General features: G+C 38.7%; 1 protein-coding gene across 1 annotated transcript in view; it reads left to right on the forward strand.

Moving 5' to 3' along the window:
* The window catches only part of CUBN (cubilin), a 271,996-nt gene that overhangs the window by 36,506 nt on the left and 219,406 nt on the right, over positions 1 to 16,084 (forward strand). The window contains exons 18-19 of the mRNA XM_055429374.2: positions 13,152 to 13,296; positions 13,517 to 13,695. Coding sequence (XP_055285349.2) covers positions 13,152 to 13,296; positions 13,517 to 13,695 — 324 coding nt within the window. The remainder of the gene's footprint in view (positions 1 to 13,151; positions 13,297 to 13,516; positions 13,696 to 16,084) is intronic.

Below are 16,084 nucleotides of genomic sequence, written 5' to 3' on the forward strand. Positions count from 1 at the left end.
AGTTGTAAATTTGGTGTCCCCATCGGAGGAACTGAGTTCTGGGTCTTTCTAGTCCACCATCTCCACCCAACACACTGTAAGTTCTTATTTTAGTTCAGTCATGTGATGACTGTATACTGAAACTGGTAGTCACTCAGTTGTGTCCAACTCTGTAGCCTGCCAATCTCCTCTATCCGTGGAATTCTCCAGGTAAGAATACTGGAATGGGTAGCCATTCCCTTTTCCAGGTGGGCTGAATCCAGGTCTCCTGCATTGCAGGCAGATTCTTTACCATCTGAGCCACTAGTGAAGCCTTAGACAATTCTTTATCTACATACTTGAGCTCCTACTTCTGTAAGATGCCCTACCTTTCCTCCTACACTTTAAGGATAAATCAAGGAAATAAATAAAAAAAGAAGCTTGTAGTATTAAAAACATTACAAATGCAAGTCTTTCTCAGGTCAAATTTCTGACTCCTGCCTTGAACGCATTAGTTCAGAGACATCATCAGATGAGACCCTTTCATAGCTGGCCACTGAAGTATCAACATTCTAATGTGCACTAATAACCTCAGAGTCTTGATCAAATGTCCTTCAAGGGTTGTTGATGGAAAAAATAAAAGAACTTTGTTATCAGAAGGACAGGTCATGTACAGTGATTTGAATAATTGAATAGACTTTTCTATATAACCTTGACTGTCCTATAGGAATATAGCCAATTGATTTATAGAACTTTAGCACCAGCAGGGTCTCAGAAGTCGTTTAATAAAAATCCTTAATTTTATAAATGAGAAAATTGAGATCACAAAGATCAAATTCTAGTTATTGTTGGAACAGGATTTAGCTGTACCTACATGTAGTATTCTAGATAGATGTATATTGACTTAGATCAAAGTTCTGACCTTTAATGATATCTGTCTACTGGGAAATTTTGTGAACTAAGCCCTTTTAGGAAAAGTACATCCAATACTTTTCATATGCTTTAGACAGTGGTTAAAGTGATACAGGAACCAAATTCAAATGACATTATTATGACTCAATATATTATTCCCCTAAATGTTGGTTTTAGTTTTAAAAAGTATACCTCAAAATGACATGTTTAATCAAAGGAATAAACAAGGAAGTGTAGTATTTAAGATACATTGCTGGTTTGGAGGAAGGATGATTTTTCCATTTATTAACTCTATTTGTGAGAGAGACAAGGACCACCACCCCTGTCCCCAACATTTTAGAAAGGATGAAGAACAGAAAGGTAATTCTAGATAGGTGTGGGAGAATGATTATAGGAAGTCTTCTTTTGAGTGGGGATAGATGCTGGGAAAGATTGAAGATGGGAGGAGAAGGGGACACAGAGGACGAGATGGTTGGATGGCATCACCAACTCAATGGACATGAGTTTGAGTGAACTCCAGGAGTTGGTGATGGACAGAGAGGCCTGGCAGGCTGCAGTCATGGGGTCCCAAAGAATTAGACACGACTGAGCAACTGAACTAAATGGAGATGCTTTTCTAAGAATCCCAAATCTTCTCATTTTGCAATTCCAGATGTCTTGTTGCCATGTGGCTATGTCCTTTAAATGTAGATTAAAATGTCAGTCTCTAGTATGTCTCTTTCACATGTAGTGTGGTTTGGAAAGACTTTTGTGTTCAGTAAGAAAGCTCCATAAACATTTATTTGAGAATAAAAGTTAACTGCAAAGGATCATAAATGTGGTATTGCCACATTCAGTGTAGCATATCTTTCTTCTTTTTTAAACAAGAAACGCACATTTATATTTCAGTTCTTGGATTTATATCACTCTCTCAGCTAAAGTTTCCACTTCTAAAAATGTATGTTGCCAACGGATAATATGATGTGGCTTGTAACAAAAGAATAAGTACAGCAAGAATAGATCAACTGTTAGTGCCCCTGTTTTTGTTAAGAGAGCTTTTAAATTGTAGAGACTAGTTCAGCAAATGAGACAGAGCTATCTTTCCTGAATGAAAAGCAGCACGTAATTAATATTCCATAAGTGATGTAAGTCATTAGAACTCTGAGTGAATGACACATAAGGTAGTAATGAAAGTTTAATTTTAATCCCAGAGAATGTAAGTACTAGGCTGAATAATAATCTCAGAAGCTTGTGTGATGCTGCCGGCAGGGCTTGAAATGGGGTATGGAAGGAAATGAATACAACTGTTCACTTCACTAGATCTCCTTGACCCATCCCACATCATCTGTCCCCTCCCCACCAAGACGGGAAAGGGAAGGGGGAGGAGAGGAGCCTTTTGGGGAAGCAGGAGCCTTCTGGGGAAGTTGTTCCTTCTTAGAAGAAGAAAGAAAAACAAACTATGATTAATAAGACAGGGAGAAGTAAGTAACATTAAATTTGGCTTCTGAAATCTGGGGCATGTGTACCCATTCTACAAGTCTCACTGATTGACAGATTAATCATATTTTAGACCTCTTGCCAATCCCAGCAAATTCACAATGCAGAAATTGTATATCTCTTTATAATGAGATGCAAGTAGAAATAACTGTTAAAAAATTTAAATGTCCGACTTCTTGAAAACCTATAAACACTCTCCTGAGTAATTACTGGGTTAAGGAAGGAAATAGAAAGTAAAATGAAAGACAACGTAGAAAGTAAAAAGAAAGTGCTACATATCAAAACCAGATAAAATCTCTAAGATTTTAAAGAAAGAATAAAATAAATGGAGAAGGGGGAGAGCACAGTCAGCTGGAACACTGAAGACCGGTCTTCCCTCTGACCTCTCATCACCTCCTCCCTCCCTCCTTCCTCTCCTCCACTCCCCCTGCTCCCAGCTGGGCCCTGCACAGATCTCCCCACTCCCCACAGGTCTTGAGATGACTTCAGATTCACAAAGGACCTCTTTTTGCTCTTTGTCAGGCAGCAGAGCTGTTCAGCTCCAGCCTCAGGATTCCCGTCTGCCTCAGTTCACTGGGCGCCCTCAAGGGGATGTGTTGGTCAGAGCCTCATGACTGTGATGATTCACAGAAAAGTCCTTAAGGACATAAACCCAAATGGCAGAGAAAGAGCAAGTCCTCTGACAAATGAAGCTGGAATGTGGCTGCAGCAAGCAGATCCACCAGAGTAGCACCGTTTTCTAGTGAAGCACAGGTTGAAATCAATTTTAGTTCAAAGAAGTGTCTTTCGAGAGATGGCAGAAAGAAAGAGGACATCAGGCGATGTCCAGTAATTTGCATTCTGAGCATATTGGATTTGGAGTTTTGGCAGAGACTAGAAACATTTGGCTAGTTTCTTAGCACTTTTGTTGTCAGCACAGTTTTTCCAAAATTGCTTTGTCATCCTGATGCTTTTTAATGAAGTGATAAAATATGCTATTGTTCAGGTGAAAACAGTTCTACCCATTGGCAAGGTGGGAGCCAGGAAATAGACTGAGATGGTAGAACCACCTAGTTTTGGAGTTTCAAGGGACTGTATGGCATGAATCCTTCCTGTGTGTAGAGGAGTTGTGTGCTTATGTGGAGATCACAAACCCAACGGGACTAGTGAGATGGAGAGCAGTGAGTGAGAAGAGGAGCTATGGAAATCAAGGTCATCAAGAAAATTCCAGGGGCTTTCCTGGTGACTCAGTAGTAAAGAATTCTCCTGCCAATGAAGGAGATGTGGGTTAGATCCCTGATTCAGAAATAACCCACATGCCACAGAGCAATAAGCCAATGAGCCACAACTATTGAGCCTGTGCTCTAGAGCCTGGGAACCATAACTAGTGAGCCCACGTGTCCTAGAGCCTGTGCTCTACAACAAGAAAAGCCACTGCCATGAGAAGCCTGTCCATTGCAGCTAGAGAGTAGCCCCTGCTTGCAACAGCTAGAGAAAGCCCAGATGCATCAACAAAGACCCAGCACAGTCAATAATAAGAAAGGAAGGAAGAGAAAGAAAAAGAAAGAAAGCTCCAAACTATGGGAGCAGATCAAGAGGATGGCCAGCGCTTTCTGGTATACATGGAACAATATTGCATGAAAACATGAGAAAGGACTTTGACTCTCTGTTTCACTAAAAGCAAGATATTTAACATCAGATATGTACAGAGGACATCATGAGAAATGCTGGGCCGGAAGAAGCACAAGCTGGAATCAAGATTGCTGGGAGAAATATCAATAACCTCAGATAAGCAGATGACACCACCCTTATGGCAGAAAGTGAAGAGGAACTCAAAAGCCTCTTGATGAAAGTGAAAGAGGAGAGTGAAAAAGCTGACTTAAAGCTCAACATTCAGAAAACTAAGATCATGGCATCTGGTCCTATCACAGCATCAGACTTTATTTTTGGGGGGCTCCAAAATCACTGCAGATGGTGATTGCAGCCATGAAATTAAAAGACGCTTACTCCTTGGAAGGAAAGTTATGACCAACCTAGATAGCATATTAAAAAGCAGAGACATTACTTTGCCAACAAAGGTTCGTCTAGTCAAGGATATGGTTTTCCCAGTGGTCATGTATGGATGTGAGAGTTGGACTGTGAAGAAAGCTGAGCGCCGAAGAATTGATGCTTTTGAACTGTGGTGTTGGAGAAGACTCTTGAAAGCCCCTTGGACTGCAAGGAGATCCTACCAGTCCATTCTAAAGGAGATCAATCCTGGGTGTTCATTGAAAGGACTGATGCTGAAGCTGAAACTCCAATACTTTGGCCACCTCATGTGAAGAGCTGACTCATTAGAAAAGACTCTGATGCTGGGAGGGATTGGGGGCAGGAGGAGAAGGGGACGACAGAGGATGAGATGGCTGGATGTAATCACCAACTCAATGGACATGAGTTTGGGTAAACTCCGGGAGTTGGTGATGGACAGGGAGGCCTGGCGTGCTGCGATTCATGGGGTCGCAAAGAGCCAGACACGACTGAGTGACTGAACTGAACTGAACTGAAACTCAGTTCAGCTTCTTCATCCATAATAGGAACATTATGTAGAGTAATTAGAAGAGGTCATTCACTCACTTATCTATTCATTCTCTGCATAGTTAACCAAACAACGTTCATGACAGGTACTGTGTTGGGGATGGGTGTATAAAGCACAGGGAAATTAAACATGCAAGCATACAATTACATACTTTCAAGGTGGGAAAAGTATCATGAAGGAAAGAAATACATGAGTGAAAATAACAGGACTGATGCCTTTAGTTGAATGTTAGAGGTAGCTTTCCTAAGGATGTCATATTTTGAGTCTGAAAATGGATGAGAAGGGATTAGAAATGCAAAGATCCAGGAGAAGGAGGAACTGAGAAAAAAAAAACACTTGACAAATATGAAGAATTGAAAATAGACTATGTGGCTAGAGTCAACAGAGGAGATGTAGAAAGAAACAGGAGTTATACAGGAACTAAATCTTGCAGGGCTTTGTACATGGGTGTAAATGTATTGAAAAGGGAAACTATTAGAATGTTCTTAGCACAGTGTCTGGCACAGCAGGAAATGAAAGTTAACATGACGGTGATTCCAGTGATGACAATGGGAAGAGGAGAGAGGGTGGCAGCAGCTGACATACTGGAGTTTGCAATCATGTAGGAACACACTTCTAGGTAAAACTAGACATGTATTCCATGTTTTAGAAAAGCAGATTAAAGAAACAAATAAAGGACAAATTTACTTTATTGGTAGAGATATTAAAAGCAATACTATTTCAAGAGGCATAAAAAGCTTTAAAAATTTAATTATGAAATCACAAAACATAATAATGGTAAAAGATAATAACTTAAGAAAATAATTTTTAGTCCTTGTGGCTTCTGTCATCTCTTACCCCTCACCCTTTAATCTATCATTTGGAAGGGGGTCCCGTTCCCCTCCAGATGAATAAAGCCTGGTCTCCAAGATCAAGTCTTTACTTAGCTAAGGGGCATTTCAGCTTGAGGCTCACATCACTAGAAGACACATGTTAAATGCTACTGTATAGTAAGGTTAGTAAGGCTCTGATTTTAGCTCTCTCAGTTGGACCAAGCCTAAGTGACAACATATTTGGTTTGCTTTGAATTAGGATGTGATCCTTAACCATATTTTCAAAATCATTTTATCTGGACACAAATCTGGACACATAGCAGATACAAACAAATGAGAACATATATTAAGACCTTGCGTTGGGACCTGATCCATTATCGATGTTAAAGCTTACTTGTCACTGGGCCCCAGACACACCTACAATTTCATATAAACTGTATTTTTAGGCCTAATTAGTTTTCACTCTTTCTATAGGACATGGTTCTTTTTTTTTTTAATCGACTTTAATTGTAGTATGGTTGCTTTATTGTAGTATGGTTGTTTTAGTTTCTGTTGTACAGCAAAGCAAATCCCTCGTTTTTGGATTTCCTTTCTATTTAGGTCACCAAGACATAGCTTCTTTATAAGAACTAATTTTTTAAATTAAAAAACACACTTTTGTATGAGTAGTTTGTCATCAGGAACTAGATCCATCTGCTGAAGGTAAAAACCAGAAGCCATTTGGGCTGTCCTGTAGGGTTAAATCATAGGTCACAGGTTATAAATTCGATCTCTGAGCCTGAAAAAGTCAGTGTTTGCTAAATAACACAATCAATGAAAAATCTGGGCCTCATCCACAGAACAGTAAAATCTGAAATGGTCCTTGTCATTTCTTTGCAAATGTGACCTACAGTAAAGAATGGATTTGGTGTGGTGATGCCTCTGCAAGTGACCATGGCATGACTTCAGCTGACTTTTATTTTTGGAGGATAAGTGCTTTACAATGTTGTGGTGGTCTCTGCTATACACCAACGTGAATCAGTCATAATTATATATATATACATTCCTTCTGTCTTGAGTCTCCTTCCTCTGCCCCATTCCGCCCAGCTGACTTCCTAAGAAAAAAAAAGCTATTTTTTTGGTTCAAACCAGGCTCAAATATGAGTCATCTTTCTCTAGTTTAGATTTCAATAATGAAAAGTCAACAACAATAAAATCAAAAACAATAATGGAAAATTTCTGTGGCTTACAACAGCATATGCTTATTCTCCACACATGTTAACGTGCCAGTGTGGGGTCAGGGGCAGCTCTGCTGGTCTGGTCCCCTGTCCCATCTGTCCCTGGGGCCCCAGCCCTTAGTCTTGTGAGAGCAGAAAAGAAAAGGTGGTTGAATCACTCAGTGACTCCCAAAGCTTGTTCTTGGAAACAGGCACATCACTTCTGCTCACATTCATTTGGGCAAAGCAAACCCTGTGGCCAAGCCCAGAGTCAAGGACAAGGACAAGTCAAAGCCATTTAATAATGGCCATAGGGAAGCAGCGCAAGTCATAAGGCAATGAGTTTGTGAGATATTCAGTCTCTTTCTGGAGGGATGTGAGTAATTAGAAAAATAACACATTCTGTCCCCTTGCACAAGCACAAAAGAAACTTCAAAAAACAGCATCACAAAAACTTTTTTGGAGGATAAAGGGTTTTGTGATGTTGTGCAAATTCACGAGTCCTCTGATATTGAATGCAAGATGTGCATTTAGTATCACTCTCGAGCATTCAGGGGTTGTAGCTATAGTATCGCCATGCCTAGGACCCAGGGAGAATACAGACTTTCAGAATTAATAAGGTTTCATTTCCACAGAGAGCGAAACATAGCCAAAATCAATTGTACCTTCTAGCTTTAAAGCCCTTGAGCCCTATAAGTTCCTCTTAAAACATTTGGGCTGCAACTGCCTTTCTCCTTGCTGAAGTCCTTGAATTTCATTAGTGAGGCCCAGGGGAATGGCCCACTTTAGCTAGCTCTGCTGCTATTTGGCTGTTTTTCTTCCCCCTTGTCATCTTCTAATGGGCAAAAGAGAAGAGAGAGACATTCGCTGCAGTCTTAGCAGAAGCGAATGGCACCCTGGAGGATTCCAGAGCAGGAAGATCTCTTACTCTGTGTTTCATGCTTTCTGGTTTCTAAGCACTGTAGTATGTCTCTAACAAAAATTGAACCATCATACCACACCTTAAAATTAAAAAATCAGCAAGCGTCCATCAGATACCTATTAGCAGAGTTTCGTGTTAGAAGACGAAGGTGACACAGGAATTTTCTCTTCCCTAAGAGATTTGCTGTTTGGTTGGAGACCTATGTAACATAAATTAATGGCAGTATGTGAAAGTTACGTTACAGCTCACAGAAAGGAACTGGTTTGGGATGAGTCAGTGGAAAGGCATGCAATTTCCACCATCTGTGTAAGACTTTATCATATGGCTGTACCATGATTTATTTAATCACCCTATTATTAGACATTTGGAATATTTTCGATTCTTATGTTTACAGAGTATATTGATGTGGAACCTTGTGTGTCTTTGTCTGAATCTTGAATGATTTCTTTATGACAGTGTTAGAAGTGAAGTTACCAGGTCCAAAACTATGAACATTTCCAAGACTCTTGATACATTTGTCTAGTTACTTTCCAGAAATTTATACTCCCACCAGCTACTGATGGGAATAACATGTTACCATATCTCCACCAGCTTTATCGTACTTGTAAGCTCTTCCCTTTACTGTCCATTCCCCTTGACCTGGATATTCTTTCAAGTTTCAGTTTAAAAGTTATTTCTGCTGAGAAATATTCCCTAATTTTCTGTGGGAGTTCAGAGTATTTGGTTAAGTCAGTGGTTCTCTACACTTCAAGACCTTCCAGTGTGACTCTTATACTATTCTGAAATGAAATTCATGGACGATATCAGTTCACATTGTATACATACACTAAGTAAATAAATCTGTAAGTGTAAGATTTAGGAGAAATAAAGCAAAGTAAAAGAAATCATGTCAGTGTGTTAAAAAGCCTAGGCAAGCTGCACTTGAAGACAGAATGAAGTCATAAATTGTTTGCTCCCTGAACCATATGAATGCTACACTAAAAATGCTAGCTGACATGGCCTTGTGAGTTGGAAATGAATTTTCTGAAATGGTGACCAATTTTTGGCAGATTTCCAGGAATAAGAAATAACTTCTTTTGATTTACAATCTACTTGTAATGCTGGAAAATCTGGTATATATTAGAACTGAGCAGAAGTATTTTGCATCTGGTATATAAAATAGAGGGAGATTTTACATTTATAACTGTCACTGCAATGAAGGACACACAGGACACAGGAGAACCCTTGTTGTGTATGACTGTCTCTCACATTTCAGGGTGTTTCCTATCTCCAATCCCCAGCCACTAAATGTCAATAGCACCCCAGCCACCTTCATGCTAGTAATTAAAACAAAGCCAAAAATTGCCTTCACAGATTTCCAGAATGTTTCATTGAGGTACCTATGGAGAATCATTGTGTTAAGCAATATCAGCATGCTCTACATTCTCAAACATGACAGTCATGCTTTTGGGGGGAAAAAAGTGCACTTGCTTGTTGTATGCTCCTGTGAGTAGTGACTCTTTCACAGTGACGCACAGGCACAGGTGCTGGTGTTTGTTGATACCTTGATAATGTTAGCTGTGGGAATGGAGCTATGTTTGGACAGCTAGCTCTTCCAAAAGAATTCTGTAGAACAAAATTAGTTATGTATATACAAAAGAGTCCGAAATGCAGTACTTGGATGCAATCTTAAAAACGACAGAATGATTTCTGTTCGTTTCCAAGGCAAACCATTCAATATTACAGTAATCCAGGCCTATGCCCCAACCAGTAACGCTGAAGAAGCCGAAGTTGAACGGTTCTATGAAGACCTACAAGACCTTTTAGAACTAACGCCCAAAAAAGATGTCCTTTTCATTATAGGGGACTGGAATGCAAGAGTAGGAAGTCAAGAAACACCTGGAGTAACAGGCAAATTTGGCCTTGGAGCACGGAATGAAGCAGGGCAAAGGCTAATAGAGTTTTGTCAAGAGAACGCCCTGGTCATAGCAAACACCCTCTTCCAACAACACAAGAGAAGACTCTACACATGGACATTACCAGATGGTCAACACCGAAATCAGATTGATTATATTCTTTGCAGCCAAAAATGGAGAAGCTGTATACAGTTAGCAAAAACAAGACTAGGAGCTGACTGTGGCTCAGATCATGAACTCCTTATTGCCAAATTCAGACTTAAATTGAAGAAAGTAGGGAAACCACTAGACCATTCAGATATGACCTAAATCAAATCCCTTATGATTATACAGTGGAAGTGAGAAATAGATTTAAGGGACTAGATCTGATAGATAGAGTGCCTGATGAACTCTGGATGGAGGTTCGTGACATTGTACAGGAGACAGGGACCAAGATCATCCCCATGGAAAAGAAATGCAAAAAAGCAAAATGGCTGTCTGAGGAGGCCTTGCAAATAGCTGTGAAAAGAAGAGAAGCGAAAAGCAAAGGAGAAAAGGAAAGATATAAGCATCTGAATGAGGAGTTCCAAAGAATAGCAAGGAGAGATAAGAAAGCCTTCCTCAGCGATCAATGCAAAGAAATAGAGGAAAACAACAGAATAGGAAAAACAAGAGATCTCTTCAAGAAAATCAGAGATTCCAAGGGAACATTTCATGCAAAGATGGGCTTGATAAAGGACAGAAATGGTATGGACCTAACTGAAGCAGAAGATATTAAGAAGAGGTGGCAAGAATACACAGAAGAACTGTACAAAAAAGATCTTCACGACCAAGATAGTCACGATAACGTGATCACTGACCTAGAGCCAGACATCTTGGAATGTGAAGTCAAGTGGGCCTTAGAAAGCATCACTATGAACAAAGCTAGTGGAGGTGATGGAATTCCAGTGGAGCTATTTCAAATCTTGAAATATGATGCTGTGAAAGTGCTGCACTCAATATGCCAGCAAATTTGGAAAACTCAGCAGTGGCCACAGGACTGGAAAAGGTCAGTCTTCATTCCAGTCCCAAAGAAAGGCAATGCCAAAGAATGTTCAAACTACCACACAATTGTACTCGTCTCACACGCTAGTAAAGTCATGCTCAAAATTCTCCAAGCCAGGCTTCAGCAATATGTGAACCGTGAACTCCCAGATGTTCAAGCAGGTTTTAGAAAAGGCAGAGGCACCAGAGATCAAATTGCCAACATCCGCTGGATCATGGAGAAAGCAAGAGAGTTCCAGAAAAACATCTATTTCTGCTTCATTGACTATGCCAAAGCCTTTGACGGTGTGGATCACGATAAACTGTGGAACATTCTGAAAGAGATGGGAATCCCAGACCACCTGACCTGCCTCTTGAGAAATCTGTATGCAGGTCAGGAAGCAACAGTCAGAATTGTACATGGAACAACAGACTTGTTCCAAATAGGAAAAGGAGTACGTCAAGGCTGTATATTGTCACCTTGCTTATTTAACTTCTATGCAGAGTACATCATGAGGAACGCTGGGCTGGAAGAAGCACAAGCTGGAATCAAGATTGCTGGGAGAAATATCAATAACCTTGATATGCAGATGACATCACCCTTATGTCAGAAAGTGAAGAGGAACTCAAGAACCTCTTGATGAAAGTGAAAGAGGAGAGTGAAAAGGTTGGCTTGAAGCTCAACATTCAGAAAACAAAGATCATGGCATCTGGTCCCATCACTTCATGGGAAATAGATGGGAAAACAGTGGAAACAGTGTCAGACTTTATTTTTTGGGGCTCCAAAATCACTGCAGATGCTGAATGCAGCCATGAAATTAAAAGACGCTTACTCCTTGGAAGGAAAGTTATGACCAACCTTGATGGTATACTAAAAAGCAGAGACATTACTTCGCCAACCTAGGTCCGTCTAGTCAAGGCTATGGTTTTTCCCGTGGTCATGTGTGGATGTGAGAGTTGGACTGTGAAGAAAGCTGATCGCCGAAGAATTGATGCTTTTGAACTGTGGTGCTGGAGAAGACTCTTGAGAGTCCCTTGGACTGCAACGAGATCCAACCAGTCCATTGTAAAGGAGATCAATCCTGGGTGTTCATTGGAGGGACTGATGCTAAAGCTGAAACTGCAAGACTTTGGCCACCTCATGTGACGAGTTGACTCATTGGAAAATACTCTGATGCTGGGGAAGGTTGGGGGCGGGAGGAGAAGGGGACGACAGAGAATGAGATGGCTGGATGGCATCACCGACTCTGTGGACATGAGTTTGAGTGTACTCCAGGAGTTGGTGATGGACAGGGAGGCCTGGTGTGCTGTGATTCATGGGGTCGCAAAGAGTCGGACACGACTGAGTGACTGAACTGAACTGATATTCATAGAAGAATTCCTGATTTGAATGAGAAACTTCTGAAAGGTCAAGAATAGCAATAGTTATTCTTTAGTCCACTTTTTCTAGTACTAGGCATTTTGCTAAGGAATTCACATGTTGGTTTCATCTATTTGGTCCAACTCCTTGAGTTTGGCTTTGATTTAGTAACCTGTTCAAAGTTATTAAGTGTGGAGGTTTGTCAGCGACAGAGTTGGGAACTGAATCCAGTTTGCGACTCCATAGACCAGATTCATGGCCACCACACTATAAGATACTGACTGTTGATTTAAAATAGGTGGTCTTTATTATATGATGGACATTTCCTTTTGCTCCTGACTTTCTAAGAGTTTTGTTTCTAATAAATAGAAATGCTGACACTTTTTGCCATCTATAGAGATAAAACAGTTTAGCTTATTGGATCTATTGGCAAGTTTAATTTATAGTTTCTAATAGTCCTTGCATCACTCTTATCCTCATGTTTGTTTTGATACATAAGCCTACAAAGAGAGTGAATTCACTTTTCTTGAACTGTATTTAGGATTTTTGTATCTGTATTAATAGATGATATCTACTCATAGTTTTCCTTTGTATTATCTGTGTTGGGGTTGGTGAGATGATTCTGAGAATAATTATTTGGGAATTGTTCCATGTTTGAGGGTTCCTTAGAACAAATTATGTATGGGAATTGTCTTTTCCTTTAATGTCTGATTTACTTTACCAGGTAGAACATCTTCTAGAAGGTTTTTTTTGGGGGAAACTAATTATTTGTAATATTTTCCGTTTTATCCATGACTTATTATCTACTCAGATTTTATTTTTCTCCTTCTTGAGTAATTTTAGTAATTTAGATTTTTCTGGGGATAAACATTTCAAACATTCAACTATATTAACATAGCATTGTACATAAAATTATTATACACGTTTTTCAGAATCTGTGTATTTGTATCACCTTTGTCATTTTAAATTTTTTGTATTTTTGCTCATTTTCTTTTTTTATTCTTTTTCTTTGTTGATTAGGTTTCTTGATTAGGATTACAGATCAATTTTATTTTTCTCTTTAGGTTCGAGATGATCAAACCTTACTTGGAAAAGTCTGTGGCAATGAAACCCTCTCTCACATTAAATCCATTACTAACAGTATCTGGATCAGGCTTAAAATGGATGCTTCTGTTGTCAGAGCTAGTTTCAGTGCTGTTTATCAAGTGGGTAAGAAAATTTAATTTTTAAATGTCTCATTTGCCTGATTGTAACATTTTCATTTCTTGAAATATTTCAGTCATTCTGTACCCTCCAGTGGTAAGGGGAAAATTCTAATAGTAAGGTCATGTTGCATTATATCTATATGCAGAGTGAAACTCTGCAATAAAATTGAGGGCAACAGTCATTTATCTCTGGACAAATACTACTGTTGTTTTCATACTCACAGCTTGTGGAGGAGAATTAACTGGAGAAGGGATCATTCGCTCGCCCTTTTACCCTAATGTGTATCCAGGAGAAAGGGTCTGCATGTGGACCATCCGCCAACCCCAAAGTCAAGTGGTTCTTCTCAACTTCACTGCCTTTGACATGGGAGGTTCTGCCCACTGTGATACAGATTATATCGAGGTAAGAGTAAAACACTTTTGAATATCTGCATTTGATTAGATGTTATTAAAAATATTATGTCATGTTATCCTCACTCAGTTACATGAAACAAAACTAGTTTATAGATGCAAAATCCTCAACAAAATTCTAGCTCACTGGATCCAGCAGCATATAAAGAGGATTATATAGCCCAGAAATGCAAGGCTGCTATACATCCAAAAATAGTCAGTATAAAATAAAGGGGGAAGTAATGTCAGTCGCTCAGTCGTGCCCGAGTCTTTGTGACCCCGTGGACTGCAGCCCACCAGGCTCCTCTGTCCATGAGATTTTCCAGGCAAGGATACTAGACTGGGTTGCCATTTCCTTCTCCAGAGGATCTTCCCAACCAAGGGATCGAACCCAGGTCTCCTGCACTGCAGGCAGATTCTTTACCAACCGAGCTGCAAAAGGGAGGAAAACCCCACATAATTCCCTCAATAGATGCAAATAAAAAGCATTTGACAAAGTTCAATATCTATTCATGACAAAACACTCAACAAACCAAGAACAGAATGTAACTTCCTTAATCTGATAAAGGACATCTCTAAAACATATATAGATGCAAAATTCTTAACAAAATTCTAGCTAAATGAATCCAGCAGTATATAAAGTTGACATCACTTTTAATAATAAAACACTAAATACTTTGCCTCTGTGTTGTCAGTAAAAAGGCAAAGATGTTTGTTCTTACCATGTGTTTTCAACATTATACTGAAAATTCTAGTTAGGACAATAAGCAAGGAAAGGAGATAAAATGCATCTAGAATGGAAAGGAAGAAACATGATTATTTCAATTCACAGATAGTGTTGTCTATAGAAAATCTTAAGGAATGCACACACATACACATAAAATATCAAAACTAATAAATTCAGCAGGTTGTGGGATACAAGATCAAAATATGATAGTCATATCTTTTTTATACACTAAAATGAACAATTTGAAAAATTAAATCAAGGAAATAATTTCATTTCCAATAGAATAAAAAAGAATAAACATTGAGGAATATAGCTTTAAAGAGACATCTAAAATCTATACTCTTGAAAACTACAAAGGAAGGATATTAAAGACCTCAATAAATAGAAAGACATCTCAAATTAATGGATTAGAAGACCTAATGTTGTTAAAATGACAATACTACTTAAATTTATCTAAAGATTCAATTCAGTCTCTACTGAAGTCCCAGTGGGAATTTTCACAGGAACTCATAAGCTGATTGTAAAATTCTTATGGAAATGCAAGGGAACCAGAATAACCAGAAGCATTCTTGAAAAAGAGCAACATTGGAGGAGTCGTAATTATGACTTTAAAACTTAGAACAGAACTATAATAATCAAGTAAGGATATTACATGTATTATTCAAGTAAGAATAAAAATATGGAGCAATGGAACAGAACAGAAAATCCAGAAATAAATTGCTGTATCTTTATGATCAATTGATTTTTGAAAAGAGCACCAAGTCTTTCAATGGGAAGAAATGGTTTTTTCCAGTAGTGTTGAATATGCACATATGAAATTAGGAAACTGGACCCTTTCCTTACACCATACAAAAAAATTCACTCAAAATGGATCACTGACCTAAATTTGGGAGCTAAAATCATGAAACTCTTGAAGAAAACATAGGAGTCCGTGTTTATGATTTAGGGTTAGGCAAAGCCTTCTTAGATCTGACACAAAAAATACAACGAAAGAAAAACTGGAAAATTTGAACTTCATTGAAATTAAAAATAAATAATCTAATTTTTAAATAGGCAAAGAATATGAATTTATATATTTATTTAAAGAAGATATACAAAAGATACTCAACATCAGTAATCATCAGGGAAATACAAATCAAACCACAATGAGATGCTGCTTCACAACCACTAGGATGACTATAATCAAGAAGTCAGATAATAACAAGTGTTGAAATTGGAACCCTTTTACACTTTCCCACCACTGGTGAACATTTAAATGGTATGGCTGTCATGGAAAACAATTGACAGTTCTTCAAAAAGTTAGACGTAGAGTTATCATTTGATCCAGCAATTCCACTTCTAGGAATACATTGAAGGAAAATGAAAATATACATTCACACAAAAGTTGTACCTGAATGACTACAGTCATTATTCATAGTAGCCAGAAAGTAGAAACAACCTAAATGTCCATCAATTGATATATGGATTAATAAAATGTGATATATCCATGCAATGGAATATTATATGGTATTAAAAAGAAATGCAGTAATGATACACACTACAACGTGGATGAACTTTGAAAACACTATGAGAAGTGAAAGGCGCTAGTTACAAAAGACTGCATATTGTATGATTCCATTTACTTGAAATGTCCAGAAGAGGGAATCTATAGAAATAGAAAACAGAATAATGGTTT

Source organism: Moschus berezovskii, chromosome 15 (assembly GCF_049115385.1).
Source record: "Moschus berezovskii isolate FMDL1 chromosome 15, NW_MosBer_1.0, whole genome shotgun sequence".
NCBI classification, from domain to species: Eukaryota; Metazoa; Chordata; class Mammalia; order Artiodactyla; family Moschidae; genus Moschus; species Moschus berezovskii.